The 26,870-nt window shown below is 53.8% G+C and overlaps 3 protein-coding genes across 3 annotated transcripts; 2 read left to right on the top strand and 1 right to left on the bottom strand.

Moving 5' to 3' along the window:
* Positions 1–2,918: 2,918 nt before the first annotated feature.
* LOC140644404 (arf-GAP with dual PH domain-containing protein 1-like) lies at positions 2,919–9,836 on the bottom strand. Its single transcript, XM_072847265.1, has 11 exons — positions 9,699–9,836; positions 8,575–8,705; positions 7,578–7,669; positions 7,407–7,489; positions 6,562–6,674; positions 5,659–5,805; positions 5,153–5,236; positions 4,746–4,808; positions 4,172–4,243; positions 3,434–3,665; positions 2,919–3,346 (listed from the first exon to the last, which is right to left on the bottom strand). The coding sequence occupies exons 1-11, from the start codon at positions 9,790–9,792 to the stop codon at positions 3,318–3,320; spliced, it is 1,140 nt and encodes a 379-aa protein (XP_072703366.1). The 5' UTR covers positions 9,793–9,836; the 3' UTR covers positions 2,919–3,317.
* A 1,388-nt stretch (positions 9,837–11,224) lies between these two features.
* NOL12 (nucleolar protein 12) lies at positions 11,225–15,991 on the top strand. The gene is made up of 6 exons (XM_072869589.1): positions 11,225–11,379; positions 11,483–11,588; positions 11,816–11,864; positions 12,318–12,460; positions 13,438–13,538; positions 14,182–15,991. Exons 1-6 carry the CDS (start codon positions 11,306–11,308, stop codon positions 14,351–14,353), a joined length of 645 nt encoding a protein of 214 aa, XP_072725690.1. The 5' UTR covers positions 11,225–11,305; the 3' UTR covers positions 14,354–15,991.
* Positions 15,992–19,873: 3,882 nt separating this feature from the next.
* Positions 19,874–26,446, top strand: LOC140652094 (uncharacterized). Its single transcript, XM_072862822.1, has 8 exons — positions 19,874–19,987; positions 20,562–20,804; positions 21,311–21,401; positions 21,838–21,949; positions 22,879–23,352; positions 24,174–24,306; positions 24,670–25,650; positions 25,923–26,446. Exons 1-8 carry the CDS (start codon positions 19,874–19,876, stop codon positions 26,043–26,045), a joined length of 2,271 nt encoding a protein of 756 aa, XP_072718923.1. The 3' UTR covers positions 26,046–26,446.
* The last annotated feature ends 424 nt before the right edge of the window (positions 26,447–26,870 follow it).

Genomic DNA, 26,870 nt, shown 5'->3' with positions numbered 1-26,870 from the left:
GCTGAGAAGGGGACACCACCCTCCCCTTCAAGAGCGATAGGTGCAAAATAACCTCTTCCAGCCAGGAGGAAATGTCTCTGGTCTTCACTAGCTCCTCGCTTGTTGCTTCTCCAGCTTTCGCTGGGCCCACAGAAACCAGCAGACTCAGTGGACAAGTGGATTTCTCTTTCTCCCAGGTCTGTGTCCTCTCAGCTCAGAGAAACTCTGGAGAGGTGGGCTCTGCCCCCCCACCCCGAACCAGCCCCTGGAGACTTGCCTTGCCCACTGCATGGAGGAATGTGTCTGACTCACAGCTTCACACACCGGTGTGAACGCAGTCACAGTTTATACCGGGCTCTTAGCCACTAGCTGAGGAGCTGTGCTGGCTTCCTCCTCTTTCTTGCAGACATGCTCCTTCTTCCCCAGTGCCTTCCTCCAGTTCCCTCTTCCTTCTTGTTCTTTTTTCCCTTTCTTTTTCTCATTTCCCCTTGCACAGTTTTCCTCATTTGAAAGAGGATATAGCTGAAAGCCAAGACTCCCTAATGTGGCAGTGGAGAAAAGCATCGCATTGTGGCTTTAGAAAGGAAACAAGGACCAGCCCTGAAAGTGCAATAGGCAGGGAGCTGCCACACTGCTCTCCTTGGCCCTTAGCCAAGCTGGGCTGAGAGGGCCTGTCCCCCACTCCCTTCCAAGGACCTCAGGACCCCTTGAGGTGGAGACAATGGATGTAGCCCCTAGTTTGCAAGCAAACCCACCAGATGGTAGGACATCTCACATTTTCCATGACCTGGCCCTGTTCCACCCTTGTCCTCCAGTCAGCAGCAAGCTCCTAGAGACTCAAAGGGCTGGATATTTTAGACTCACTCTTTCCCAAAGACCATCCTCTCCCCAAAGACCATCCTCCTTCTCTAAGCTTTCCCTCTCCTCCCCTCGAACCCCCAGGTCCTGCTGCCTCACCTCAGAGCAGGGAGCAGAAGCCTGTTAGGTAGACACCATTGCCTTCCAGCAGGGCATCACTGCATAACACCTATGCTCTCACACTTCTGCACCCAACACTACCCTGCTCTTTCTTCGCCCACATCTGAGCCTCATTCGTCCCAGGGAACAGGCATGGTGGGACAGAATTTGCAGAGCAAAGACAGATGCGCCATTACTAAACGTGCTCTGCTGTTAATTCACAGGGGTTTTCAGGACACTCCAGCTGCACTCTTTTGCATCATCAGTGCATTAGCTTTGTTGTGGCTGAGTCAAATGTCTCCACTCATCTCCAGCAGCAATAACTCAGCAGCAAACAGAAGGAAGCATCCCATCAGTACTGCCCTCACTGCAGTAGAATCCAAGCACCTTCCCGAGCAATGTGCTGCATGCCACAGCAACAGCTTCAGCATGACTGTGCCACTGGAGCAGGCGTATAGCACATAGGGCATTGGTGGAGGCATCTTGAGAGGCCTCCCTCTGGGTTATCTCTGTCAGCTCTTGGCATGTCTGGGTCACTCTCTCTACTCCTCTTCCCAGAGGAGAACTGAATGTGCAGGTTGTTTGGATGGGCCTTGAGCCTTTTTTTAATGGACTGCCCCATTTTCATGTTATCAATCAGAACCAAAAGGCACTTCATTTTGGAACACAAGCTTTGCCATAGCTTTCGGGTTTTAGGACAGTCATGCTCCTAACTGGGAAAGATCAGCGAACTGCAGTGAAAATATACTTTTGGGTGGAATGCTCCATTGTGCCATGGCAGCAGGATGAGCGATGCTGCTTCTCATCTAGGAAGTTGATGCTCCCAACTGGTTGTGGTGGTCTCAGCACAGAGAGGTGTCCTCAGAGAAGCAGAGGGGGACTATGACTTTGCCCATTTGGCTCTGATGGGAAGATTCACAGTCCACGTGCCCCGGGAAATGCAATGAATAGCCATGACTCCTTGCTCTGAATATCTGTGCTTTTTTTCAAGAAATTACCTCATGCCTTAGCAGTTAGCAGCTCAGCTCATTTAGGAAGTTAAAATAAATTACAGTGGGAATTTTTTATTCATTTCTTTAGGAGCTAATTAAAATACTGGTTGCCTCATTAATTCCAGTTAGCTCCCCTTAACACACGAGATGCCTACTCTCATACTGCCTGCATAAAACTGCAGACACATCAGATAGTACAGTCATCAGCAGAACTCAGCTGGTCCTTCCAGCATGTGAAACGCAGCTCTCCCAAGAGAACTTTAAGAGATGATCTTTAAGATATGAATCATGGGTTGATTTAGTGGTTAGGGCTAACTGTTACTAGAAGGACATGAACATACAGACTTCCTTGTTATACTACTGCATAAAATTATATGTATACGTGATATACAATATATACATATGTAATGTATAGGGCAGAATGAAAGTGCCAGGCCTTTGACATACAGAGAATGAGGGAGCAGAGATCCATGTACTAGTATCTTCAGCCATCAACCCCTAGGCTCTAGTAAAGACAACAGAGAGTCTGAACTCTGTATAAGACACGCCATAAGCTGCTCTCTGCAGGACCCAACCTCTCTCCATCGGTTTGACCAAAGACTCAAATCTGATAGCTGAACTTCAATGGCATTGAAGTTCAGATCCCTCACAGTATCTTCCCTAAGGCAGTATTCCACCTCCCACCACTTTTTGTTATGTGCACACACACACACATTATCCACATACACACATGTATACACACACATTGGTTTTGAGCGGATCTCTTAATCTTCTCTGTAGGAATTGGAGAAAGGTCTCTACACAAATGTGGTCTGAAGAAGCTTTCAAGCCCATACACGGCAGGAGGAAACAGACCCCAAATCTGGCCATTAGATTACATCTTTTAAGTGACCTTTCTCAACTACAGCTCCAACTGATCAAATATCTAGATGTTTCACATCTCTGTCACCAGCTGAGAAGCCATTTCTTGTAAAAGAACAGTCTCTCCTCATCCAGCAGCCCCTGAAACCCACTGGTGTGTGTAGCTCCAGCCAGGCAGCTGTCTGCAGTTTCATGCAGGAGTGATGCTAGGTCCCATGTCCAACACAGCAAGTGCCAAGTTTACAAGGCCCGACTGACAGGCAAGGCCTGCCAGCATCCAGTCAATCACAGCAATTTAACAGTGACAGGTTGCACTGAGGACTCAGACTCACAAAATCTTGCACTTGAAAGGAAGCAGCTTAATTTGGCTCCCAGAACAAAGTGGACCATCTATGGGGAAAAAAAGTGCTTCAAAGAGTGCTTCAAGAGCACTGTGTTTCTCTGATGTTGATTGTCCTCTCCTCTCCTGACAGCCTACCCAACAGGACCACGTAGAGTCAAGTCATAGCGAGGTTCTCCCACGGCCTCCTAGGATTTAAACTTGAAGTAGGCTTCAACTGTAGTGAAGGAAAAAGGTGGTGCATTAGGGCAATACCCTGAACCAGAGTGGCAGGAGGGGAAGGAATCAGCATCCAGGCACTTACTTGCATACTCCTGTGGTGTCATGGCCTGGTTGATGACTCTAGTGAAGGCTGCAATCCAGTCCAGCTGGTCAGTCTCTGTCTCACAGGTGAAGAGGTATTCCCGGTCGGGGGTGACAATGGTGAGGCCATAGTGCCAAGAGAAGTTGCCCTGTGTCCCCGAAGGCAATCCCTTCTGGACGCTATAGCCATTCTCTCTGCTGCCCACAAATACCTCACCCTTAGCAAATGCATCCTGCACATCAGGAGGGAAAGAGAGGGATTTACGGAATCCCAGAAGAACCAGGGAATAATAGCAGTGCACCTAAGGACAGGAGGAGAGTAGGTGAGGACTAGGATGTAGCAGCAAAAAGATCTGAAGGTGGTCAGGGGATTCAGAAGAGCAGGGAAGCTATGCTCAAAGGCAGCGGTGGAAAGGAAAATTTAAGAGCGTAGATCTTGAGAGGTCTGAGAGAGGAACTGCTGCTCCTGTCTCTCCATGTCACCCCCCATGTCACTCTCCTCCCCATCACCACCTTTACACCACTGCCCTCCCTGTTCTCATTGTCTGCAGGCAGTGAAACAAACACAGAAAGCATGGGATGAGCTAAGTGGGAGGGAAAGGGGAAGACCTAGAGTCCATTCAGAGCAGCTGGGGAACCTGCAAGCCTCCCTTACTGCAGAGCAAAGACTCTGGGTGCACTTTGACCCTGCCCTCAGCACTGTTGCCTGCAGCTGCCAGAGGTCAGATCTCCCCCTCACCAAAGGGTCCTTGAAGTACATGAGCCTGCGGTGATCCAGCGTGAACCAGCGCTTCTTAAAAGCCTCTCTCTGCTGTGAAGGGAAGAGGTGACATATGTAAGGGGACAGTGCCCTCTGCTGCGAACAGTGCAAATGGATACCCAAAATTCATCCCAACCACTTGAACCAAGCCCCTGCCTTAACAGCAAACTCCTCCTCACCCTTTCTGAGCTGAGAGTGGGGATCAGTATCAGTTTTTTCAGTCCCAACTGCTGTCCCCAACTCTTGGACTTCTGTGAAGGACCCCAGAGTTGAGACAGGAGAAATCTAGATACCTGTAAGGTCATGCACACACAGACACATGCAGAGAGATCTGGTGTTCTGGGAGAAAGCAGGGACTCTGGCTTCATCTACTTTCATGTGTCCTTCCCCTTCCTTTTATTTTCCCCTTCCTTGGTGCACACAAACTGTTCCCACAGGTGTTTAAAGAGTCAGGGGGGAATGGGGAAACAGCAGGAGAAAAACACTGAAGTAGGGAAGGTCAGTGGCTCTCTGACAAGTCCCTGATAGAATTTTTTCTCCCACAGCAGCTCACCTTGGGACCAGTCTTCTCCATGTATCCCTCCTTCAGGAAGTTTCTTGTCAGACGATTTTTAATCTGACAAAAAGGCAAGAGTAACATTCACTTAGCCACGTTTCTTTGCTATTCACTTTCACCCCCCACCTTTCCTTCTATTCCCCCAAATTCAACCGCCTTTTAGATTCATGTTTGCAGAAGTGCCTAGCCAGGAGTCACTTCTGTCTCCAAAGTGCCCAAAACCAGCAGAGAGCAGTTGTTCTCTGGCCATCACAGGCCCTTTTACACACACTTTCTCATGCCTCTATCTAAACACTGCAATTTCCATTTCTGTACCTGGGGATCTAATAGTAACTAATGGGCTCTTTTATCACATAACCGAGTACCAGCAGGAGACTCAGCACTGCTCTCTAGTGCTGCCTTACCTCATTATCGCTGGCAATGGGAAATGCTACCTTCAGATAATGGAACTGCACACAGCGAATTGCATTGAACCAGTCCACTACCTCCTGAGAACGGAAAAGGACAGGACAGAAAGCTTAGCCAGAGCAACAGTGAGCCATCTAAACTCACCCAGCTGCACACAATTCTATGTTAACTACAAACACAGCCAGCTCCCCCTCCCCAGCACCTACAGCATCTCCACACACACACAGCCAGCACAGCTGCCCCATTCCCCGCATACACAGGCAGCACATCTGCACATCTTCTACAGCAGCTCCTCCCACACAAACCAACTCAGCCAGTGCTCCTGCCCTGCTCCCAGCAGCAAAACTCTCTCACAGACAAAGACAGAGCCAGAACACCCACCCGGTTACCTACAGCAACTCACACGCGCACCCCACCCTACCCATGCTTCAGACTATTTAATACCAGCAGCTTCTCAAATCACCTCAATTGCTTTGCAGTGTTTGATGCTAAAACAAGATACCTTTCCGCTTTCATGGTAGACAAATATATTCCGGGTCTTGTTGTCTTTGACATAGGTGATCTGCAGGCCATTGGGGTTCCCAATCTTCACTGGCTGGAATGTAGCATTGATGACATCTATTTTAACATTGATTTTGGGTTCTTTGGCCTGAGAACAGAATGGCATTGGTCATGCATGAGCAATCCTCGTGGGAAAGAGACCTGAGCTGACTTAGTGGTGTAAGGCAGGGTCAGAGGGTGTTAAAAGGTAGTAACTGCCCCTTCCCAACAAAACTGTTGTAGCACACACTCCCTTCGCTGTGTGGCGTGCTCAAGCCCAAACAGTGGCCCAGCCCCTCCAATTTAGATTTGAGCTGTACCTCCTATGGAACTGCTAGTGAGACACTAAGAGTGCATCTGACTTTACAGCTGAGCCAGTCTAAAGGCTAACTGACCCCAAAAGGAAAGACCCCACTCCTGCTCCTCCCTACCCCAAGCTATTCCCTCCCAGTATACTAGCACTTGCCCCATTCATTTCAGGGAGATGAACTTGCAGAAGAGTAGCCCTCCTCAAAACAAACCAAACAACAGGTTTTTGCCGACTTGGGTCAGTGGGGTGAGGCTGTTTCCAGGGATGGTGCAGGATTACACAGCCAGGCAAAAGGATAGGGGTGAAGTGAAAGATCAGCCCTTCTATCAGCAGTGAGGGAAGGGTGTAGGGAAGCACAAAGGGAGGACGTGGGGAAAATGTCACCCTGACAGTAGGAAGGGGACCCTTCTCCTCAGTGACATGTTTCTGTTATCATCCCTGGCCTGGGATGAGCAGGGCAACCTCAGAAACATGCGTAGGAAATAGAAACGTCTCCATGACCCCACTGCCCTGGGTGGAGTATGCACTGAGGTGGGATTTGACCACCATACTCACATCCTGCTTGGTGAAATACTTCAGACATCCCTCTCTCTCAGACAAGAGGAACTTGCGGGGTAGGAACTGCCCGTTGTCTCGGCCTCGCTTCCAGAGGATGCCTTCCTTTACCCCTAGAAGCAGAAAGGCCACTTTTAAGAGCATTCCCCCCCCAGGCACAGTAGACATCAGAGAGCTGCCATGCAGCCTGGGGTCCCAGCCACACCTCTGGGATAAAGCACTTGATGGACTATTGCTGAGAACAAACAACCTGAGAAGGAGAGGTCTCACCTCTGACTTACAGCTGAAGATGGTGGTGTTCCTCGGTTTGCAGCCCAGACAAATGGTCACCAAAAGACATCTCCAGATGCTTCCCATCTCCTAGTCTGGCTCCCGCTACTGCCTCTGACAGCACGAGAGCCATGTCTCCAGTCAACACCAGAGTCCTGGCCCACACAGACCTTGGCGTGGGACCAGAACTCTTCCCACTTAACTCTGCAGGCCCTTGGGCTCCAGCACCTTGTGCCACAGCACTGGCAGTGACATTTCAAAGACAACTGCTGTGGTTGGAGGGGGTGGCATGCAGCAGGACAGCAATTCCTTACTGCAGAGGTCTGGCTCCACCAGGACAGCAAATGCCTTTGAAAAATGCCAGCTAGTAATACCAAGCTTGGAAGCAACCCATGGCAGTGCTAACCTACGCTGCCCACCATTAAACTCCCCCAAAACAATGCCCTGTAAGTACCAGCTGGGTTCTCAGCAGTACGTGTGGTATTTGAGACACTATGACCTTTTTCTTCATGATGCTCAAAAGCTTCCAGCGAAGGCAACAGGCAGGATATTTTGATGCTGTGCTCTGCTCTTACCATCAGAATATGGCAGCTGTTTTCCCGGCTCGGTGAACTCCTTGCGTTCATATTTGGCCCGTATCCACTGTTCTCTCAGCACTCTGGGGAGAGAGTGACAGGTAGCTGAGAAACGAACTAGAGGAACCCAGAACTGCCCTTCCCTCTTTTCTTCTGTATGCAGCAACTTACTGGCAGTCATTGTACGTTGGCTGGTAATAGTAAATAGGGATGTGAGCTTCGTACATGGCTTTAGTCACAGCATTCCCATGCTTGGCCAGAAACTGCAGAGTTAGACAAACAGTTAGTGCCTTCCCTTTGATGCAGACTCATATTGGGCTTTTTCTTTCCTGACCCACTACAGAGCTAGATGCACATTGAGCTCTAATGGACCGTTCTCTTTCCTGTCCATTGCAACATCCCGGCAAAGTCTGGCTACAGAAAGGTGGGTGTCAAAGGTCTTGTCTAGTCTCAAAAGTTACACTGATTGCACCTGAATCAACAGAATGCCATGAATGTCACTTCTGTGGGGCTGGGTGCACACACATTCAGTGGATTTGCTGCCATTCCCCACATCTCCGGGGAGACCGAGTTCAATGACAGCTCTGCAATGCCGTCTGGGAGGACATTCCAAACCTCTTCGCTCCTCTCCAAAGGGCAGCGAGATACAGATTATTTTCTTTGGATCTCTGGAAAATTTCTTCAGTCCCCTGAAGATTAATGGGTTGAGGGGGTGTAATGGGGAGAAGTCAAGTTCGCATAAATGCCATTTTTCTCAAGAGATCACATTATATCTGGAAACTCTTCTCAGAGCACGGAATTGCCCAAGATTTTCCCCTCGGACTGCTGAAACTGAGGAGACATTGAGGCTGGATGGTGCTGGCGAGTGGGAAATGAGTCATCTGGAGCAACAGAGACCCTGAGCCTTTACAAGACACATTGCAAGAGCTCTCCATTTGCCATAAAGTAACAGGATATGGGGAGACACATAAGGCAAGTGCATCATCCCTCTCCCAGTGGGTTATGGGGAGTTATTCTCACTTAAGTATCCAAGCATGAGTAGCAAAGGGACTACATATCAGATTAAATCTCCAACTCTGTGAGGCCAAAGGGCTGATTTTCCCAGGACATGTTAGTGTATGGCCTAGACCCAACCCACCTGACACACTAGTGTGGATAAAGATCTCACCTGCACCTGTGCATCGTCCCATTGGTCCATCTTCAGGGATTTGACTTTGCTGATGCTAGGGATGTTGCGGTGAATTCCTGAGCAGCTGAGGCATATAAAGACACCCAAGGTAGAGGATGCCCAGTCAGGATCTGAGGGTATAAAAAAAGGTATGACTAGAAGCGGTAAATTCCCCTGGAAGCTATGCCTTAACTGAGAACATAATCCGGAGAAACAGAGAGCTGGGTGAGCACAGTTTCATCTGAGCTGAGTAATTAACACCCAAGGTACAAGCAGGAAAAAGCATGGCTATTAGTCCCTCTTTCCCCCTGCTTCAACCACTTCATCTGAATCTCTGTTGACCTGAACCTTGAAAAACTCTGAAGTGCTCTGCGAACTCCCTTTGCATAACGGGTCACCCAAGATGAAACTGAAACCACCTCTGGGAAAAGACTCCAAGAGCTGTTCAGTGTGACACAACAAAGCCCCAGCGGTATTTAGCTCTGGAAGTGGAAAGAGGCCTTGAATCCAAAATTCTCCAGGGAGAAGGTAAAATAGTACTAATTAGCCTGGTCTTAATTTGGCTTGGGTGGTACACTCTATGTGCCCCTTTTGGGAGGAGTACGACGGGTGTTTTTAGCAGCACCTGTAGGACCTCAAACTGGATACCCTTTCGAGAGGGCAAGCCCTTCAGTAAAAGAAATCTCCGAGGCGCCTGTGGCAGGTTGTCAGTTCATAGCTGAGTCACGGAGGAGACAATGCCCTCCTGAATCATGCTTTCTTTCTGGAGCAGTTCGGATTTCACCAGGAGCTTTCCTGTCAGGTCCTGACTGGGCATGACCTTGATTAGTATTTGAGATCTGACATGACTACAACCCACAGCGCTGCAGCTATACAGCCCCTGCCCATCTGGCGCTACCGTGTCCCCATCCTTCTTCCGACCAGCACTGCGGCAGCATCTCCTTCCTCCTCCCTTGCCAACTCACCTCCAGGGAGAGGAAGCGAATATCCAGACAGAGCAATGCCTCTCCTCCCTCTCTGCCCCAGGCTCCCGTGCAGTCAGATAGGCAGCACCAAACTGCTGCTAGAGACCAGCCCCAGCTCCCTGCTTCTGACTCGTCCTCCAGCAGCCCTCGGGGACTCACCTGGCTTCCCACAGTCTGCGCACAAAGAGTTTTCCACTCTTCTCCACACTTCCTTCAGGGCCTTCATGCTCCTCTCGTTGCCTCCAGCCATCATGTCCAAATGCTATCCCTCTGGGCAGGGCAGGGCCACAAGGGCAGCTGCCTGTGCCTTCTCCACCTGTGGGCTAACCCGCTGGGTTGCCCAAGGGAGAAGGAGCCACCAGAGAGCCAGAAGCTCTTGCAGATGGAGGAAAAAGGGGAAGGCAGGAGAAGGTAAGGTTAATGGAAGGAGTGTGGATGCCTGACGGCACACCTGAGCTGGCTGAGCACAGGCAGGGACGAAGAGGCTGGAGGCTGAAGTGCACCCAGACTGAGTGAGGAGGAGGAGGAGACCTGCCCCATGGGCGTGGAGGGAAGTGCAACAATTAACCACAGAACTGGTTTTTCCGCATTTCTGCTGGTGAAAGGACAGGCCAGGAAAAGAGCACAAGCAGCGAGAGAGCTGATAAAGGCAAGGCGGCCCTGGACAAGCAGCCACCGGGCCGTGTCAGGACTCGTCACGCTCTGTGGGCTGGGGGGCTGGCTTTGGCTGCCCCTGCAGTGCTTCAGGAGCTTCCACCAAAGTCAGCTGGCCACCACGCAAGCATTACACCCATTTTTAGGGCAAGGACTGCAGGGCAAGAAAGGTTCAAGAGTTCAGCTGAAGTCACTCAAGCCAGCAGCCACAAACACGGCAGTCCTGATGTCCCCACCTACTCATGCTGGTACCTCTCTCCACCATCAGCTCCAGAAACCATGGCTGTTCAGCGAAGTCCTGCACCTTGGAGACTCAGCGTCAGAACCGAGACCTGTCCCCGCACTTGCTTCCCCCAGCTAAGAGCAGCACAGGTACCACTGACACCAAGCAACAACGATAGCTTGAAATAAAACTCTCAGACCTTTATTGAAGAAATGAAATGTTAAGTATTTGGAAGAATGACCTTTATTAAAGAGATGCAAATGTAAAATACTCGGAGGAGCGGCAGAGCGGGTCTCAGGGCAAGAGATCAGCTGCTACGCTGGCTGCACATGGCAGCGCCGTAAGAGCCTTTTGCCAGGAGGGAGCTGAAGAGCGAGAGCTGGAGGCACCCAAGCCTGAAGGAGCCCCCTGCCCACCCCAGGCTGGATGCCAGGGCTAGCAGCAGACACCGGCAAGGTCCATAACAGCAGCTTCTCTCTCCTGACCCCAGCTTCGGGAAAAAAAGTGCACCAGGAGCGGGTGAGGGGACACACTCAGGTCCCACACACCGGTGGGACAAGAGGACCCGATGCCGGCCCCACTCTGCTCCTTCAAGCCACCCCACAGCCAAGGCAGTGGCCCTGGCACGCCCACCCTCCCACTCACCCCACAGCCCACGGCCGGTGATGTTCGGGGCTCCCCCATACCCTTGGGCCGCTCCGCTCTCAGCCCAAGAGCAGCTCAGCCGACAAGAGCCTCCCGCTTGGGCCCTCATGAAGAAACCAGCCACCCGAGCCCCTCCACCCGGCGCGGCGCGGGCAGCACAAAATGGCGGGCGGGGCAGAGGGCCGCCCCTCACGGCCGGGCGGCGGCGGAAGGGGCGGGCGGGCGGCGGCAGCGTGGTACCGCCATGGGCCGCAAGAAGAAGGGTCCCGGGGGCCGTGAGGGGCGGCTGGTGGTGACTTTCGACGAGGAGAGACGGAGGTGAGGCCGGGCGGGCCCCGGGGCGGGGGGGGGGGAGGCGAGGCGGCATCCCCCGGTGAGGAGGTCGCTAAAAGCCGGGGGGGTTCTGTGTTCCCGGCGGCAGGGAGTACCTGACCGGCTTCCACAAGCGGAAGGTAGAGCGGAGGAAGGTGGCGCTGGAGGAGATCAAGCGGAAGCTGAAGGAGGAGCAGAGGAAGATGAAGGAGGAGGTATCCCCACGCACACACCCCGGCCCTCCGCGGGCCGCGCTGAGAAGGGGGTCCCTCTTCCCGCCATGGAGGGCTGGGAGCGGGGCAGGCCGCGGGGACCGGGCCGCAGGGCAGGAGGGGTCTTCGGGCTCCCTCTGCCCTGCTTGCAGGGGGATGCGGCCATCCCGGGCGGAAGGCGGGCGGCTGGAGCGGCAGAGGCTCCGCAGTGACCTATTTCCGTCCCTCAGCGGCACCAGGAGTACCTGAAGATGCTGAGCGAGAGGGAGGAGGCGCTCGGTACGTGCTGGCCGGTCGCGGGTGCTGGGCCCCCGGCAGCGGAGCGGCTGCGTGAGGGGCGGGAGGTGGGCGCCCGCGGTCTGACAGCCGTGGCTGGGCGATAGGAGCTGGAGCAGGGATGCTCGAACATCACCCTGCGGGGTCGGCTCCTCGTGTGTTCCCCTCGGAAGGTGGGTAGCCATCTGAGCGGTGATCCCCTCGGCCCTCTGTCCCTGGCGGGTTTTACAGAAAGGAACGTGCTGGAGGACATCTCCAAGGTGCTAACCAGATCATTTCTGCTGGGAGAAGGAGCTTGCCTTTCAGGCTTGTAGTGCCAGTGTTCAAGCCCCTCTGCCTTCTAACCATGCATGCAAAGGCTGGGTCTCCCACCCTCGGCGTGGCAGTGCAGGAACGAGCGACCATACCTTGTGAAAAGCTGGGTACTTTGCAGTGCGGGATTTCTTGTCTCCCCAGATGAGGCTGATGAACTGGAGCACTTGGTGACGTCACGGACGGAGTCTGTGAACATTGACCACCCAAACCACATTGTAACAGTGACCACCATCAGTGACCTGGACCTCTCAGGGGCACGCCAGCTGGGGCTGACCACCCCTATGGTAAAGCCTCTTCTTGATTCTCTGATTGTATCAGCTGTAAGCATTCTTGGGGTTGGCTAGGTAGGGCTGGTGCTCCATGAATATGCCCAAAGACATGCAGCTGTCTGGGAGCACGGATGAAAAGGGAAACTCATAACTTTCACATTCCTCCACAAGTTATGTTGGGCCTCTAAAGAAGAAGAAACGTCCTATGTGAACAGCTCACTCCAAACCTTCCTGGAATCCTTTCTAGTCCCAGCTGACCTTGTGTAAGTGAAAGGTGCCACAGGGCTGGATGGGGAGAATGTAGTATTTTAAAAGCAGATACAACACAAGCAGCAAGATTTCAGACTTTGCGTGGACTGTCCTCAACCTCTTTCCTGTGTTCTGTCCAGGAAAAATTACTATTAGCATGAGGTGAGATTTCTCTCTCCATGATCCTGTGCTTGGACCACAAATAAGGAAACCATTCAGTTCTGGTTGTGGTTGCTTTTAGTCTCAAAACATATCATAACTGAGATCTCATATTTGTTTCACAGAGGCTTTCAGGCACTAGTTGACTTGGTCCTTTTGATCTTCATAACTCATGGCTGGATTTGAGCTCTTTGGGGAAATTTCTGTGTTAACCTTTTACATTTGTAAGGTCATCTTCTAATCTGAAAATCCACTTAAAGAGGTTTTGATAGTGATTTAAGAAAAAAGCTGAAACCTGCAATTCATAGTTTAGACTTCAATTGCATGGCCATTAAGATCATGCTGAATTTTTTGGATCTTAGGGTGGATTACGATAGGACTTCTCACTGGGCGTCCCTTTCTGAGGGGCTGCGATAAGAAACCTTGAGATTTGGACAGCAAGGGATGTGGAGAATTAAAAAAACTTCATCCATGACTAGATGGTTCACAAAACAGGATGAAACCAAGAAGGCAGCAGAAACACTGGAATTGTAAGACTGCCTGTTTGAATGTGTCTATAGGGATTTTTTTACTTCCTTTTTAAGGGAAAAAGTGATGGATCAGAAGAAGAGAAAGGGGAAGAGGTGGTGAACAAGCCTGTAAGAACAATGCCCAAGAAGTCCAGAAACCCCTTCCTGTCTGAAAAGTATGTATAAATTCATTCAGCTCTTTGCTGCTAGGCTCTGCAAGCTGATCAGGAGGATCTTGCATTCCCAGATCAGCGGTGTGGTTGCAGGGAGGGGATGCTGTGCTGCCTGGGTGCCGGTGGGCAGGAGCCAGCAGAGGGCACTGGCAGAGCACAAGCCTGCCTCCGACGCTCCATTCCCATCGCATTGATCCCTGGTGACAGCAGCAGCAAGAGGAGGATGTGGTGCAGGGCGGGCTTTGTCCTGAACTGTTTACCTAGTCCTTCTCCAGATATTGCAGGCAAGGGTGCAGAGTTTGTCTCTAGGACTGAAGGTCAAAAGACCCTAAAGCTTTGGCATTCTCCACATTTTTCAGTATCCAGGATTTACAGCTGCTTTGGGGATTTGGAGAATTACTTAACTCTGTGATGGCTGGCCAGCCCGCTGCTTAGAAAATTCATTTTGGTTGTTATTGCACATGTAGGCTTGCAGGTGTCCTGCCCTTTCAGGATGATGCCCAGCACAGTGGAGTTCCCCTGGGGCTTGCTGCGGCTGGTGTTCACTCCTGCTAGGCCACACAGGGCTCTTCTGCTACTACTGTGGTGTTGCCTTGCTCCTGCAGACTTTGGTCCCCAAACATTTCTCTCTTCCTGCCCTGCACAGGATCTCTGCTCTTACTGCCACGCTGCACATGCACAGCCGGAAAAAGACGAAAGGAAAGAGACCCCAACGTGGGCAAGGCCCACGCAAGAAAATCCAGAAATCCAGCACAGGGCGAACCACTAAGACTCAGCGACGGAGGCTGACAGGCAAAATGGGCCGCGACCAAGATTAACGGAGAAACTAGTGCTTGAACCAGCCAGTTGTGACAGTGCTCCACATCTGGCCTGCTGCTCTTCTGAGCCCCTTCATCGTAGGCAAGGGCCTCAGTTACTTGGCTTTCTGACCAGCAGTGAGCCCAGTTTAGCCTTTCTCCTCCTGAGCACTAGCCAGGGTGACTAGATAGTCTACCCATTTCTTTCTGCAGTGATCTCCAGCTAAGTGTCTGGGTGCCATGGAGTCTCTCAAAACTTCTGCTGGGGGTCAGATTCTCTGGTATAACCCTTCTGTCCTTGGGCCTCCCCTTCCAGAGCTGATATTTGGCTTCACCAAAGGAGAGGACCTGGGGCTGAGTGCAACAGGCACATCGTCAAGGCAATTTATGAGACTTCAAAGAGCTCTGCTTCCACTCATGCATCGGTGCCCTGACACTTCTGCTGTGCAGTAAATTCTTTCTCCATGGAGACATGGTGTCATCTTGTCTCATGTGTTTCTTCTCCAGTGCCACATCCGAAGGCAGGGGTACTTTTTGATTGGTATCTTTGCCAGGTGAAAGTTGGTAACTTTGTGAATAAATCTTGATGAAGTCATTTTTCTAAGAGAAAAATATTTGTGACTTGCTTGAAGCATAACAGCAACTGTGCTAACGCCAGTACCAGCTGGAAAGAGGGGAGATGATTCCTGGTGCTTAAAGGATATTGAAATCCACTGGTGCTTGGGAAATGGAATAGCTAGGAGCTATTTCTGTGGTAACACAGAGCCAGCCAGAGCAGGAATGGCTCATTCCATTGTCTGCTAAATGTGCCGATCTTAATTGCAATAGCTTAGAGGAGTATGAAATGCCCTAATGCCCTTGCTGTATGTGTGTGGCCCTCTCCAGGATGGGAGCGGCAGAGGCTGCCCTTTACCTCAGGGCTGCTGCAGTTGGTAGCAGTTAATTTCCTTTCTTCTTGGGACCTCAGTATATGTTTTTTAGCATGGATGCCTTGCTTGGTTGGGGTTGAGGAATGCTGGTGGCAAAACTGGGAGTGAATCCTCTGAGGAAGAGTGAGCCTAGGCAGCATGCTGGCCTCAGTCTTCGAATATCTGTAGGAGATGGTGGTTATTCTGCCTCTGGCAGCAAGGCCCCCTCCCTTGCTACATGTATACTGGTGAGGAAATGACAAAGGAAGAAAAGGCCTGTGTGGCTAAAACCCACACCAGAAAATTGGCAGCCCAGCAATGGGCAAGTACGTAGATTCCCTGTGCCAGAAATGGGAGGGGGAAGAGTAAACCAGTGCCTGAGGCTTCATGGAGGAACATCAGAGCAATGCTGATGGCCACCAGATGCTAAAGCTAACGGCACTAGCCTGATGTATCTCATCATTTCTTGGAGCGTGTGCACGCAAACACACAGAAATTCTTTGGAGGGAGTTCTGATCTCAACGCTGAGAGCAGCTACATGATTTCTGCTAGAGCATGTTCCTCTGGAGGGAGCTGTGACACACATACTTGGAGTGAGGAATGGGGTCCTTTCGCACCTCCCTTTCTCTTCTGAAGAAGGTAAATGGCAGGGAAGTGGATACTGTTATCCCATGTGCCACCAGTGCCTCGTGTGCTTAGACTCAGAGTCCCATCCTGAGCTGAGGCTTGGTGCTCTCGGGCAGTAACTGTGAATAATCCTGGTCACATAATAAAAGTGTGTGTGTGGTTTCCTCACCTCTAAAACAGCTGTGGTGATCTCTTGCTCTGCCTTAAAGGCCACTCCAGAAAGCTCATGGGGTTTAATGTGTGACCTTGCCCATCTTCCTGTCTCACCTTGGGGTGCTGGGTGTTTCAGAGCTGCAGAAACACAACTTGGGGGCAAGACGTAAAGTGATGCATCCAAAGTGTCCAAGCGGTGCCATGTGCGGAGCACAAAGCGTTTCTTGTTCTGGTTTGGGAGTTACATGCTCTAGAGCCATTCTGTGGTGGATGGGTTTGAGGGGGATGTAGGAGGGAAGGAGAGGGAAGTTCTGTTTGGAGTGGTGTGCCATGCTGAGGGGGCTGCGGCTCAAAGCTGGAGGACAGTGTGTGACACCCTTGGTCTGGGTCGTACAGCAGCTTTCTCTTCTCTCCGGGACATAGTGCCTTGTGGAGTGACCGTGGGCAGAACGTGACTTGCACTTGCCCCCACCCCAGGAGTTTGCTCTGGAGCTGGAATGGCTGCTGTTAAGGAAACATACAGTTCATGTGTTTGTGAAATCTGCTGAAGTGTGGAGTGTGAACTGTGGGTTGGGTTGCCTTCTGCAGTCTGTAGACAGCCTGGCATGGTAGTTGGGACAGCACTGGATTACCTCTTTATAATCCTGCTGGGATGTTAAGAGTGACCTCAGTAGCACTTCAGTATTTGTTATTTTGCTGCCAGGTGATTTAGAAGAATCTCTCCTTTAGTTTGTTTCCCTGCCCCTAACAACTTCCAAGCCTTTCTCAAGTGCCAGCTGAAATCTCCAACGGCCTCTGCCATGCTCTGAAGACTTCCTGTTCCTGCTGGAAGTTGTGTTTTCACATTTAAAAAAAAAAAAAAAAGCATATGGAAAAACTGAGAACAGAATTGTTAAATCCTATACAGAGTTAACCATCAGGATTGTTCGCTGCACTATTGATTTCTCCATTTGATCGATTAAAGCTTTATTTTGTAATGTAAATTACTGACTCAGCCCTAGCCTGCTGTCTTTGTTACGCACAGGGTGTGCAGTCAGGCTACCCCAGGATATATTGGATCAAGGATATGAGCTCCCATATGCAAGTTAGTGTGTTAAGTGTTTGCCAGACATATCACGGTTCATACCAGGCTGTGGCTTAAAATTTTTCTTGTTTGCTGCTTCCCCTTGTTTTCAAGATGGATTTGAGCATTTTTGGTGTTTCCCCCCCCCCAGCTGCTCACAAACAAGTTCCAGCTGTTCAGGAGGCAAGCTGCTTCCAAATATAAAGTACCTGCAAAAATCAACATGCTAGTGCAGCCGCTGCTCCGAAAAGGAAAAGCAGAGACCAGCAGTTCCCTGCGTGTTTCCCCTTCCACGGCCTACACCCACGCTTTTCACGCTTGGCTCTGCAGCTAGACCTCCTCGGGCACCTGGGCACCTGCACGTTACTCGTGCTTGTGCACGAGGGCTCGCAGGGAGAGATACAAGGCTTTGACATGGGCTGCCACATTGGGGTTTCCATGCATGATGTCTTTTGCTGGCTAGACTGCGATTCTGCACACATGCACGCACAAAAATATAATTGGGATTATAGAGGATCAAAACCAGACTGGGAGGCAAAAAGGTCAGACAGTTGGGGAAAAATAGGAGCACAGCGCAAAGGAGGCTTGGCTGCAGTGTGTGCACGAGCTGTGTGATAATCGGTGCACTGTATTTATTGCTCTTAAGTAGCATACCAAGCTTGAGGCTGTACCGTGTGCAGTCCCACTGCTTAGAAAGGAACTGGGGAAAAAAGTTATGGGGAGATTGACAAGAGCTTTTGGGGACTAATGGAGCTGACTAACTGGGGTTGTTTGGGAGAGACAGGATTGGAGAGTGAATTGCAGGCTGCCTTCAACTGGTAAAAAAAAGTGAAATTAAGCTTTTTTTTTTTTTTTAATGCTCACCAGGACGGGGAAGAGAAGGAAGTTGAATTGTAGCAGGGGCAATGGAGGACAGATGTTGAGCGCGTTTCACTAGGAATAGCGAGGCGCAGGCAGCGCTTGAGCTTGGCAGGTAAAGCCCAGGTTGGACAAACCTCTCTGGGGGAGTGCTGTGGGTAGGGAAGACCTCCCGTTGGAGCTGTGCTGGGGGCACGGTGACGCTGGGCTGTCTCAGTGCTTGCAGATGAGTCCACTGCTTCGGCACGCGTTTAGGGTTCAAGTTACTAATTCCTGGGGTGATGGCTGCGGGGGAGCGCTGGGGCAGACCCTCGGCAGGCGGTGAGGTGGTCCTGGGGAGGAAGGGCAGGGAAGAGGCCGAGGTACGAGGGGGCAAGGCGGGGGGATGAGCCGCAGCCCGCAGCCCCCTCCCCAGGCCCAGCCTCCCCCCAGCCCCGGGGCCGCCAGGCCCGGCCGGGTCGATCGCCCGCCCGCTGACACCGACACGTGGGTGCCCGCACCCGTGGGCGCCATGGCCCTGCGCATCCGCCAGCCACTCAGAGGGCGGTATTCAAATCACTGCTCGGTGGCAGCCAATGAGAGGGGGAAGGGCGGGGCCTAGCGCCCCGCGGTTCCCACGGCCAGTTTCATTGAGGGGGGAGCTCGGCGGGCGGCGAGGTGCTGGGAGCCATAGGGAAGCTGAGGTACTGGGGGTACTGGGAGGCACTGGGAGCACTGGGCATGGCTGGCTGCATGCATGCATGCTAGAGGCTCTGGGGAGCGCAGCAGTATCCTGGCAATAGGCCCCAAGTGCCCCGTGGGATGTGGGGAGCAATGATTTGCCCATCAGGCAGTGCAGTGTGGTGGGCTGTGGCCACGGGTGGCACTCCGTGGGCAGGAGTGGGCAGCGATGTTGGGGTGTTTCGTGCTGCATCCCTGGCAGGTGAGTGTTTAGGTTCCTGCCTGGTGTTTGGTGTGAACAAGTCAAGAAAACCTGCCCCGATGCGAGGAGGGAGGCTGCAAGGTTGGCACTAGTGCAATTTGCTGTATTGCAAATGAGTGCACTGACAAACAAAAATTACAGCTTGCTTTTGGCATTGACAGTTGGCCCTGGGTGTTTTGGGGAGCAGCCATAGCCTTGATCAGCTGCTCTGACTCAAGTGTCTGTGTTTAAGGGAGCAGTGGCATGTTCACATCAGGGATGCTGGACTCATCCTACACCAATTTCCTGTCCTGTTGGTGCCTCCTCCAGACAAATTAAGCAGAGCCCTCCCAGCACAGATCACATCCTCAAATCCAAGGACTTTCTCTGAAACCCTGCGGGACAGAGGAGATGATGGTGGGCAGGATGCTTGTGAAAAGCTAGGACAGAATTGTGGAGCCCAGCTGTTGTGCTAGCAATGCTTGTTGCCACTTTTGTAATTGAGTGTCCTACAGGTCTCAGAAATTTCAGTGGGATCAACAAGTTTAGGAAGAGTCTCAGTGGGTTTCCAAATTTCCTAAGCTGCTTATAGCTACCCCTTTATGAGCAACATAGTCAAGAAGAAAGGTTTCCTTTTTCTGCCTTTTAAGAGAGCTTGAAGGAAGAAAACTTCCATCAAACAAAATAGCATCATTCTCTCTGTTTGCAGGGACTCCCAAATTGGGGGGTGTCAGCAGTCATTTGAAGGTGCAGTGCCCCCTTTTAAAAGAGGTTCCTGCTGGAGCATACCCTTTTATTATCTATAGTTGTATGGATCACTGACCACCTTGCACCTGGATGCCCTTTGATTCCAGTATTGCCAGCTGAGAGCAGCAAAATTCTGTCTGGGAATAACATTCTTGATTCCACAGGAGCCTGAGGCTGGGGGACCCTAAGCTCTCGTCTTCTGCTGCTGTTCCTTCCTCCTTTTCCTCCTGGCTGCTGCCTGCCAGCAGCCCATCAGCCAAAGATCTTCGGCCCTGCTATGGACGATGTCTGGTTCGGTAGATGATGTGCCCTGTGTGAACTTTGAAGCCAACATATTTGCAAAGAGCCTGTGCCAGCACTGTTTCCGAGCTGCAGGGGCTCACCAGCATGCTATCCAGGTGAGCTCCTCCATCCCACCTGGAGGCTATGAATATTTCAGTAAGGGCCCCTTTGTTCCATGTTGGGACTCCCTGTGCCTTTGTAGAGATGGAAATCCCTAAGACAAAGGCTCAGCTAGGCTTTCTAGATGTCTTTGGGGGAAAGCTGCATGGGGAGAGTGTCTTCCCAGGCATGGGAATCCATCATTTAACCATACCCAGGCCAGAGCTGGGAGCCACCTTAGCAGGGAAGGGCTGGACACCGGGTACAAGGGGCTTGATAGATCCTGGAAGGGAAAGCAGGGGTGTCGCAGATACAAAGCTACAAGGAGGAAAGAGGGGACTCCTGGAAGAGCAGGGACCCACCCTGGATTAATCTCTGCTTGATGCCGGCTGGCATTTACAGCCTGCTTCACCTAAAATATAGTCCTGGGGATGTCCCTGTGGCCCCCAGCTGTCGGCCTAGGGCCAGGGCTGAGTCCTGTCCCTGGGGCATCTGCAGCGAGCTGTTCCCAGAGGGGAAGGCAGGAGGGGAGTAAATCTCATGGGACTTTGGGCTCCGGATACCTCAATCTAACACAGTCCTTCGGCACAGGGCCGGATGCACAAGCCACTTGACTGCCTCTGGGCGACAGCTGGTTTCATGTTCGCGGAGGGTTTCATGTTGTACACCCTCATCCAGGAGCAACTGGCCTGGGATGATGAAATAGTAATGAGCCTCCCTCTCTCTTTCTCGCCCTCTCCCTCTCTCCCCCTGGCCCCTGGCCCTCTAAGGTTACCTCAGCCCTTCGCCTGCGATCTGCTCAGAGCTGTCACCTCTGAGCGAATCCTGGCGCGGGTGAGACGCTGGAGGGAAGGCAACACAGACAGCCAGCTCACTGGAGCCTCCCCCCCTGCTGCTCATAAGCCCCGCAGGTAACAGGGCTGGGGGGGATGCTGAGGTGCCTGCAAGCCCTGACAGAGGGAGGCTCGGGGTGCAGCCTTCCCTGCAAAAATTGCCCTCCCTCTTGGCTCCGTTGCCTCTCCCCAGGCTATCCAGGTGGCAAGGGAGAGCAGCCACCAGCAGCATCAATGCCGATGCAGGGCGGGTTTCCCTGAGCCCTCATCCACACGCACTGTCTCTGGGATGCCTGCAGCATTCAGCATCAAATAGGAGTGTGCTAGTTCTCTCTGGCATCCTGAAGTAGGAGAAGAACTTCAACAGTGGGCTGGGTGAGGCATCAAGAGCCCCAGAGGCCAGGCTGCTCTCAGAGGAGGGAGAAGAAGCAGGTGTTTCTGAAGGGCAGCCTTCCTCCTCATCCTCGACATGCTGACGGTACCATTGCATCCCCTTCTTCCTCGCAGGAGCATGCCGTGGAGGTCGCAGGGTGCGAGGCCGGCAGCGATGCAGACCCAGGCGGGCCCTGGGACGCCCTCCGCATTTTAGCCCCCCAGTGTGAGGTATATGTGTGCGTGGGTCCAGCGGAGGGGACGGAGTGGTGAGTACTAGCCGGGAGCTGTGCTGTTCCAACGGGCCCCCTCGGTGTGAAAAAGGGAGGAGGGGGAGCAGGAAGCCAAGTAGGGGGAAATCGGATGCCTTCTCCCTGACACTCTGCACACCAGTGTCTGGGAAAAAGGGCTGAGCAATCCCCACGCCATGCCCTCTAAACGAGTTCCTCTTGGCTGTCCCAGGAGAGGTCAGGGGGCCACCAAGAGTTTCCTTCCTCCTCACTGCCTCTAGAGTAAGGCTGGTGGCTCCAGGATGGGCTCTGCCAGCCTGTGCCCATCCAGTGGAGAGAGAGCCAGCATGGCTTGGGCTGCCGGCACTGCCACCCACCCCTGAGCTCTGTGGGGTGTGCTGACCACCAGCTGTCCTCTCTCCCTGCCCACAGCTGGCACGAGAGCAGGGGATATCCCCCGCTCAGCCCTGGAGCTGAGGGTGAGCACAGAGAAACCGGCACCAACCCCAGCGCCCGTGCCGAAGCCAGCTCCACGCTCACCAGGGTGAGAAGGGGATCTCTTGTGGTTTGGGTTATTTTGGTCTCCCCAGCCTCCTCAGCCATTCAGTGCCACTTCTGCTGGGCACATTCAGAAGGTCCTGAGATGCAAGGGGGGATCAGCTGAGACCCTTAGTCCCCGCAAATGAGGCTCTCCCCTGAAGAGCACATGAGATTTGCACCTGTATTCCCCCATGCGGACTTTCCTACGTTGTTTCTTGCCATGCCCATTGATGTTGGGCTGGGGTCATCTTACACTCACCCAGCTCCTCTCCTTGTTCCTTTTTACTAGAAACTTTGGGCTGAATGGGCTGTAACTTCTCATATATGCTCCTACCTCCTTCCAGCCCACAAAAGCTACTGGTCCCCATTGCAGAGATCTGCCCTATCTTGTCTCCCAGGACAGGGAAATGACCCGGTTGTGGGACAATACTTTGGGATTGGGCAAACAGGACATGATGAGCTACGCAGGCCACAGGGAGGAGGTGCGGCTGCGAGCCCCGCAGGCAGACAGACCCGGGTGGGCTCAGCCCCTTCCCTCTGGATCCTGGGTGAGAACTGAGGCCCAGGGCTTTAGGAAAGAAATCTGCCCACTGAAAGCAGGTACACTTGGTTTGCTCCTGTGTGAGATCCTCATTCTGGTTTGCTTTCCACTCGGGGGTCTCTGAAGTTCACAGCGGATCTCTATTTAGATTTAGCATCTCTTTATGCAGTTCGGGTCCCAGGAGGCGTTCAACACCTCCACGGGCACCATGCGAAGGGATGGGGCCCAGAGTCCGTGAGATGGCATCTCTCTGTGTGCTGACCGTGGGTTTCCTGGGCGTTCTCTGTCTGCATGGTTTGGTGTGCCCTCGGCTCGCAGTGCTGTGTCCCAGCACTCCCACCCTGCCTGGAGGGAGTCTGGGTTTTATCTCTGCCCTCCTGGACCGTTTCTAGCTCTCCTCCGAAGACCTGCTTTGCTGTGGACGTGGTGGCATCCCGCGTTGCTCGTGCCTCCCCCAGTAACGGCCTTCTCCCCGTCCCAGAGCACCGTCCTGCCAGCCAGAAGCCTGAGGAGAGCTGGCCGAAGCACTGCATAGAGAGTGGCTATTTCTCCCTGGAGCACCGGAAAACTGACCCTCCCTGGGCATCCACCCCTCCGCGTGCCCCCGCTGGCTCCTCACCGGCCCGCAGCAACCTGGTGGGCAGCGGCAGGAGCCTCGCCGACTCCCAGGTTCGGGAGCCCCGTGGGCACCCCGGTAGCGGGGGTGTGGAGGGGCGGCACGGGCTGGAGAGGCAGGAGTACACGGTGCTGGCAGACCTGCCCAAGCCCAAGCGCCTTGGCCAGCGGGATGCTGTTGACCGCTGCAGCTCCCGCACGCTCAGCCCCGGCCGGGTGGAGGTGGAGAGGATATTTGGCTGCGAGCGCAGGTGAGAAGCAACAGGTCTCCACAGTGGTCAGAGGTGGGGGATCGCCCCCTCTATGCTGTCAGGGGGGCCCTACCTCCGAATTGCTGTGCCTGAGGGAGAGAGCAGGGCTAGATGGCAAAGCTCAGCTTTCAGCTGTGCTTAAATTTCCCTTAAAGCAAGGGTTGGGTTTAGGCTTAGTGCCTCCCGGCCCGGGGACTTCCCCCACCATGGCACGCAGGCAGCAGAGGCCATTGGAAAGGTGGAGCGAAGCTGCGCCGCTGGAAGTGCAGGGGGTAGCCCACCCTCCTTATCCTCCTAGCCGCCTCCTGGAAGCCACAGGATGTGCTGCGGAGTGGGGCAAGCCACAGAAAGGGGGAAGGAGAGAGGTGGTTCCTGCTCCCAGAGTCAGTGACTCCCCAGGGATCCAGGGTCTGCTGTAGGAGCCACTCAGGAAAGGATCGGGGATGCCGAGAAGTCCCCAGTGCTGCTTGGGTCTTAGCTGGAGAAGCACAAGGGGCTCGGGGCTCCAGTGTTGGTGGCACAGGGCAGGAGGGGGCATAAACGGGGACCAGAGAAGTATCCTGGGGCGGGTGGGTGGGATGTGAAGAAGCAGATGGAGGGAAGCTTAAGGAGTAGTGTGAAGAAGACATGAGTGAGGCAGCAGAACACGAAAGGTGGGGCGGTTGAAGCGATGAGGACAGGGCAATGGAGATGCTATGGTGCACGCAGTGTCCAGGGCTGGTGGAGGTCTGCGGGGTCAGGCTCAGTGGGAACAGGGTCCATGGGGGCTCTGCCTCCGAGCTGAGCCTGGCAGCAGCCGGACTAACTGTGTGTGCCTGCAGGAAATCAGAGACCCTGGAGGCCTTCCAGGCCCTGGAGGAAGGCCGTGTGGACCGGCTTGATGGCAAGACCCCGGTGCCACCCAGCAAAGGCCGCCTAGTTCGAATGCAGTCCAGCCCCAGCCTGCCCAGGGAGGTGAGGCTTGCCTGCGTGGCGGGACCTCATCCCAACTCCCCGAGCTGCGTTGCTTTTCCCTGCCACATTTTCTTCAATTTCTGCCACATGCGTCTCTCTTCCATTCCCCTGCTCCCCCTTCCCTATATTCCCAGCCCTCCCCCCTGCCATGGACCAGGACTCTGCTCTTAAATGGCAGCACCCCCTTCACCCTTGTGGTGCAAGAGGCTTCTCTTCAGTACAGGCTGGCTCCATACACGGGGATGCAATTGCTGTCTGGGGAATTATTTGACCAAACCATCTCCCAGTCCTAATCCTGTCTTGTTCCCACTCACTGGCATTTTTTTTAAGAGGACTCTCTGCTCTCTCTCCCCATGTCTCTAGGGCCAGCGGCTCTCCTGGCACCTCGAGCCGCGCAGCAGAGACCCCAAGGAGCCCCTGCGCTCCCCCAGCCCAGCTCGGCACCCAGAGAGGGCCAGCAGGAACCAGGGGGCTCCCCTGTGCCCCACCAGCCCTGGCTGGCTGCTGGAGAGAGGCAGCCCGAGCCCGCGCTCTGCAAGCCCAGCCCGCCGGTTGGAGAGGAGGGCAGGGGAGCCTGTGAGCCCTCCCCGGCGCTCGGAGAAAAGCTGGAGGAGCCCCGGGGAGCCCGGCCACCCCCCAAGCTCAGAGAGGGGCCGAGCCGCCTGGCAGGCAGGGGGTATAGGGCAAACCCCAGAGAGGAAGAGCCGAGGGGACTCCCTGCACCCCATGGGCCTCAGGAAGGGCTTGGATAACAGCGGGCTGAGCCGGGCAGGGCCACCGCCACGGTCCCTCAGTCCGGGGAGACGTACAGAGAGCACCTGGAGAAGCCAAAAGATCTCCCCTCCCGGCCCAGTGCGGGGGGCAGAGAGGCAACGGGTGAAGCCGGGAGAGCCGCTGCACCTCAGGGGACCCAGGAAGCCATCCGAATGTGGCTGGCAGAGCCTCTGGGAAAAACTGCCGCCCTCCCACCCTGGGAAGGGTGCCGGCAGTGACTGGAAAGGCCGAGGCAAGCCCCTGCACCCCGCCAGCCCAACACAACCACTGGAGCAGGACTGGAGGGGCCCGGGGGATGCCCACCAAGCACAGGTGTGGGAGAAGGACTGGAAGCGCCAAGAGAAGCCCACGTGCCATGCGGGCTTGATGCGCCAGCTGGAAAGGGACTGGAAAAGCCCTGCTAGATGTCTGGACGTAGGACTACGGCCGGATGACAGCTGGAAAAGGCCTGAGAGTCCAGCACAGCGGCTGGAGGATGACTGGAAGGGTCCTGAGCACGCCCGAGACACAAACAACCCAGAGAAGCCATTGGAAAGCAACTGGGGGAACAAGAGGCTTCTCATTTATCACGTGAGTATGGCAGGAGCCAGAGCTGATGGGGACCCTGCCAGGCGTAAAACTGGCAAGCATAGAGCAGGTGGATCCCCTGGGTTACAATTCTGCACACCCCAGCTCCCCCAGATCCTTTGCTTCTCCAGGGAAGCCATGCTGCCTACCTGGCACTGGGAGGGGGGAGGATGCTTCTCCTGCTGGCCAGTGCCAGGAGGTGGATACTCAGATCTGGGAAACTGAGGTGAGGACTAAACCCCCATGGCTTCAGCTCCTGCCTTCTGTCCCTGCAGCCCCATCTGGGTGGAGGTGCCTTCCCACCGCAAAGCAGCACCGGCTCCTCGGGAAGCCCGCAGCGACGCTCGAATGCCAGTGAGAAGTGCAACAAGGTAGGGGCCAACCCCTGGGAATGGTGAGGAAGGTCAGCTGCCCTTCCTCAGAGGTCACCGCGGGCAGCACCTGGGTCTCCAGCACTTGATCTGAGTGGGCTCAGCATAGTGCTGCCTTCCCGTGACCTCCTGGGTACCGCGCTCACTAATACCCCCCTTCCCTTTGTCCTTCACCCCTTTCTCAGTGGGGGAAAGTGAGACATGGAGCCTTTTTTTAAAACCAGAGAGGGGTGAGCAGTAGACCTGGGACTAAAATCTCAGCATAGCTGCTTTCCTTCCCTTTATTATTGCCTGGTGATAAGATGGCACCGAGGGTTTTACAGGGATGAAGCGGGCTTTAGTAGCATGAAAGAAGATACAGTCAATTGTGTTGGTGTTCCTGGGATACCAAAAATGGCACGATAGCGGCTTTGGAGGGCTGCAGAAAGTGTCCTGGGAGCCCGTGTAGCTGGCAGCTGTGCCCGAGTCCCTGCCTCCGTCCCCTCCGTGTACGTCAGTCGTCTTGGCCAGGTTGTCCCCTGCTAGGGCCTGGCTTTGTGCTTCATACAAGGACAAACTGCAGCCAGGCAGGAGGCTCCCAAAGGCCTCTGAAACTCGAAACTGGTGACATCCCTTCCCTCGCCTCCCTGACCCAGGCCGGAGGGGAGCCCAAGCCCTGAGCTCCCCCTGCACAGCTGGGGCTGGTTCACCCCACCTATCCCAGGTTTCTTTGGCGCTGAGCTCTGGGCCAGGCCCCTTTGCTTTGGCTTGCAGCAAGAAGCATCGCCTCAGCGTAACGTGCAGTGGAGTGTGGCATTTCATGATGCACAGACCCCTGCCCCTTTTCCACCGGGACCCTCTCTAGCAATTCCC

Source organism: Ciconia boyciana, chromosome 1 (assembly GCF_034638445.1).
Source record: "Ciconia boyciana chromosome 1, ASM3463844v1, whole genome shotgun sequence".
Taxonomy (NCBI): domain Eukaryota; kingdom Metazoa; phylum Chordata; class Aves; order Ciconiiformes; family Ciconiidae; genus Ciconia; species Ciconia boyciana.
Note: the sequence above shows the minus strand (reverse complement) of the source record. Positions and strands in the feature narration are given on the sequence as shown.

Bases quoted from the DNA above. Each gene is read 5' to 3' on its own strand.
- LOC140644404 (XM_072847265.1), bottom strand. From the start codon at position 9,792: ATGATGGCTGGAGGCAACGAGAGGAGCATGAAGGCCCTGAAGGAAGTG. The intron at 7,670-8,574 runs GTGAGATCTTTA...CTAACTCTGCAG, and splicing joins GGGACGATGCACAGGTGCAG to TTTCTGGCCAAGCATGGGAA. The intron at 3,347-3,433 runs GTAAGTGCCTGG...CCTTCACTACAG, and splicing joins GACACCACAGGAGTATGCAA to TTGAAGCCTACTTCAAGTTT.
- NOL12 (XM_072869589.1), top strand. From the start codon at position 11,306: ATGGGCCGCAAGAAGAAGGGTCCCGGGGGCCGTGAGGGGCGGCTGGTG. The intron at 11,865-12,317 runs GTACGTGCTGGC...TTGTCTCCCCAG, and splicing joins CGAGAGGGAGGAGGCGCTCG to ATGAGGCTGATGAACTGGAG. The intron at 13,539-14,181 runs GTATGTATAAAT...TGCCCTGCACAG, and splicing joins AACCCCTTCCTGTCTGAAAA to GATCTCTGCTCTTACTGCCA.
- LOC140652094 (XM_072862822.1), top strand. From the start codon at position 19,874: ATGTCTGGTTCGGTAGATGATGTGCCCTGTGTGAACTTTGAAGCCAAC. The intron at 21,402-21,837 runs GTGAGGTATATG...CCCTGCCCACAG, and splicing joins CCGCATTTTAGCCCCCCAGT to CTGGCACGAGAGCAGGGGAT. The intron at 24,307-24,669 runs GTGAGGCTTGCC...CCATGTCTCTAG, and splicing joins GCCCCAGCCTGCCCAGGGAG to GGCCAGCGGCTCTCCTGGCA.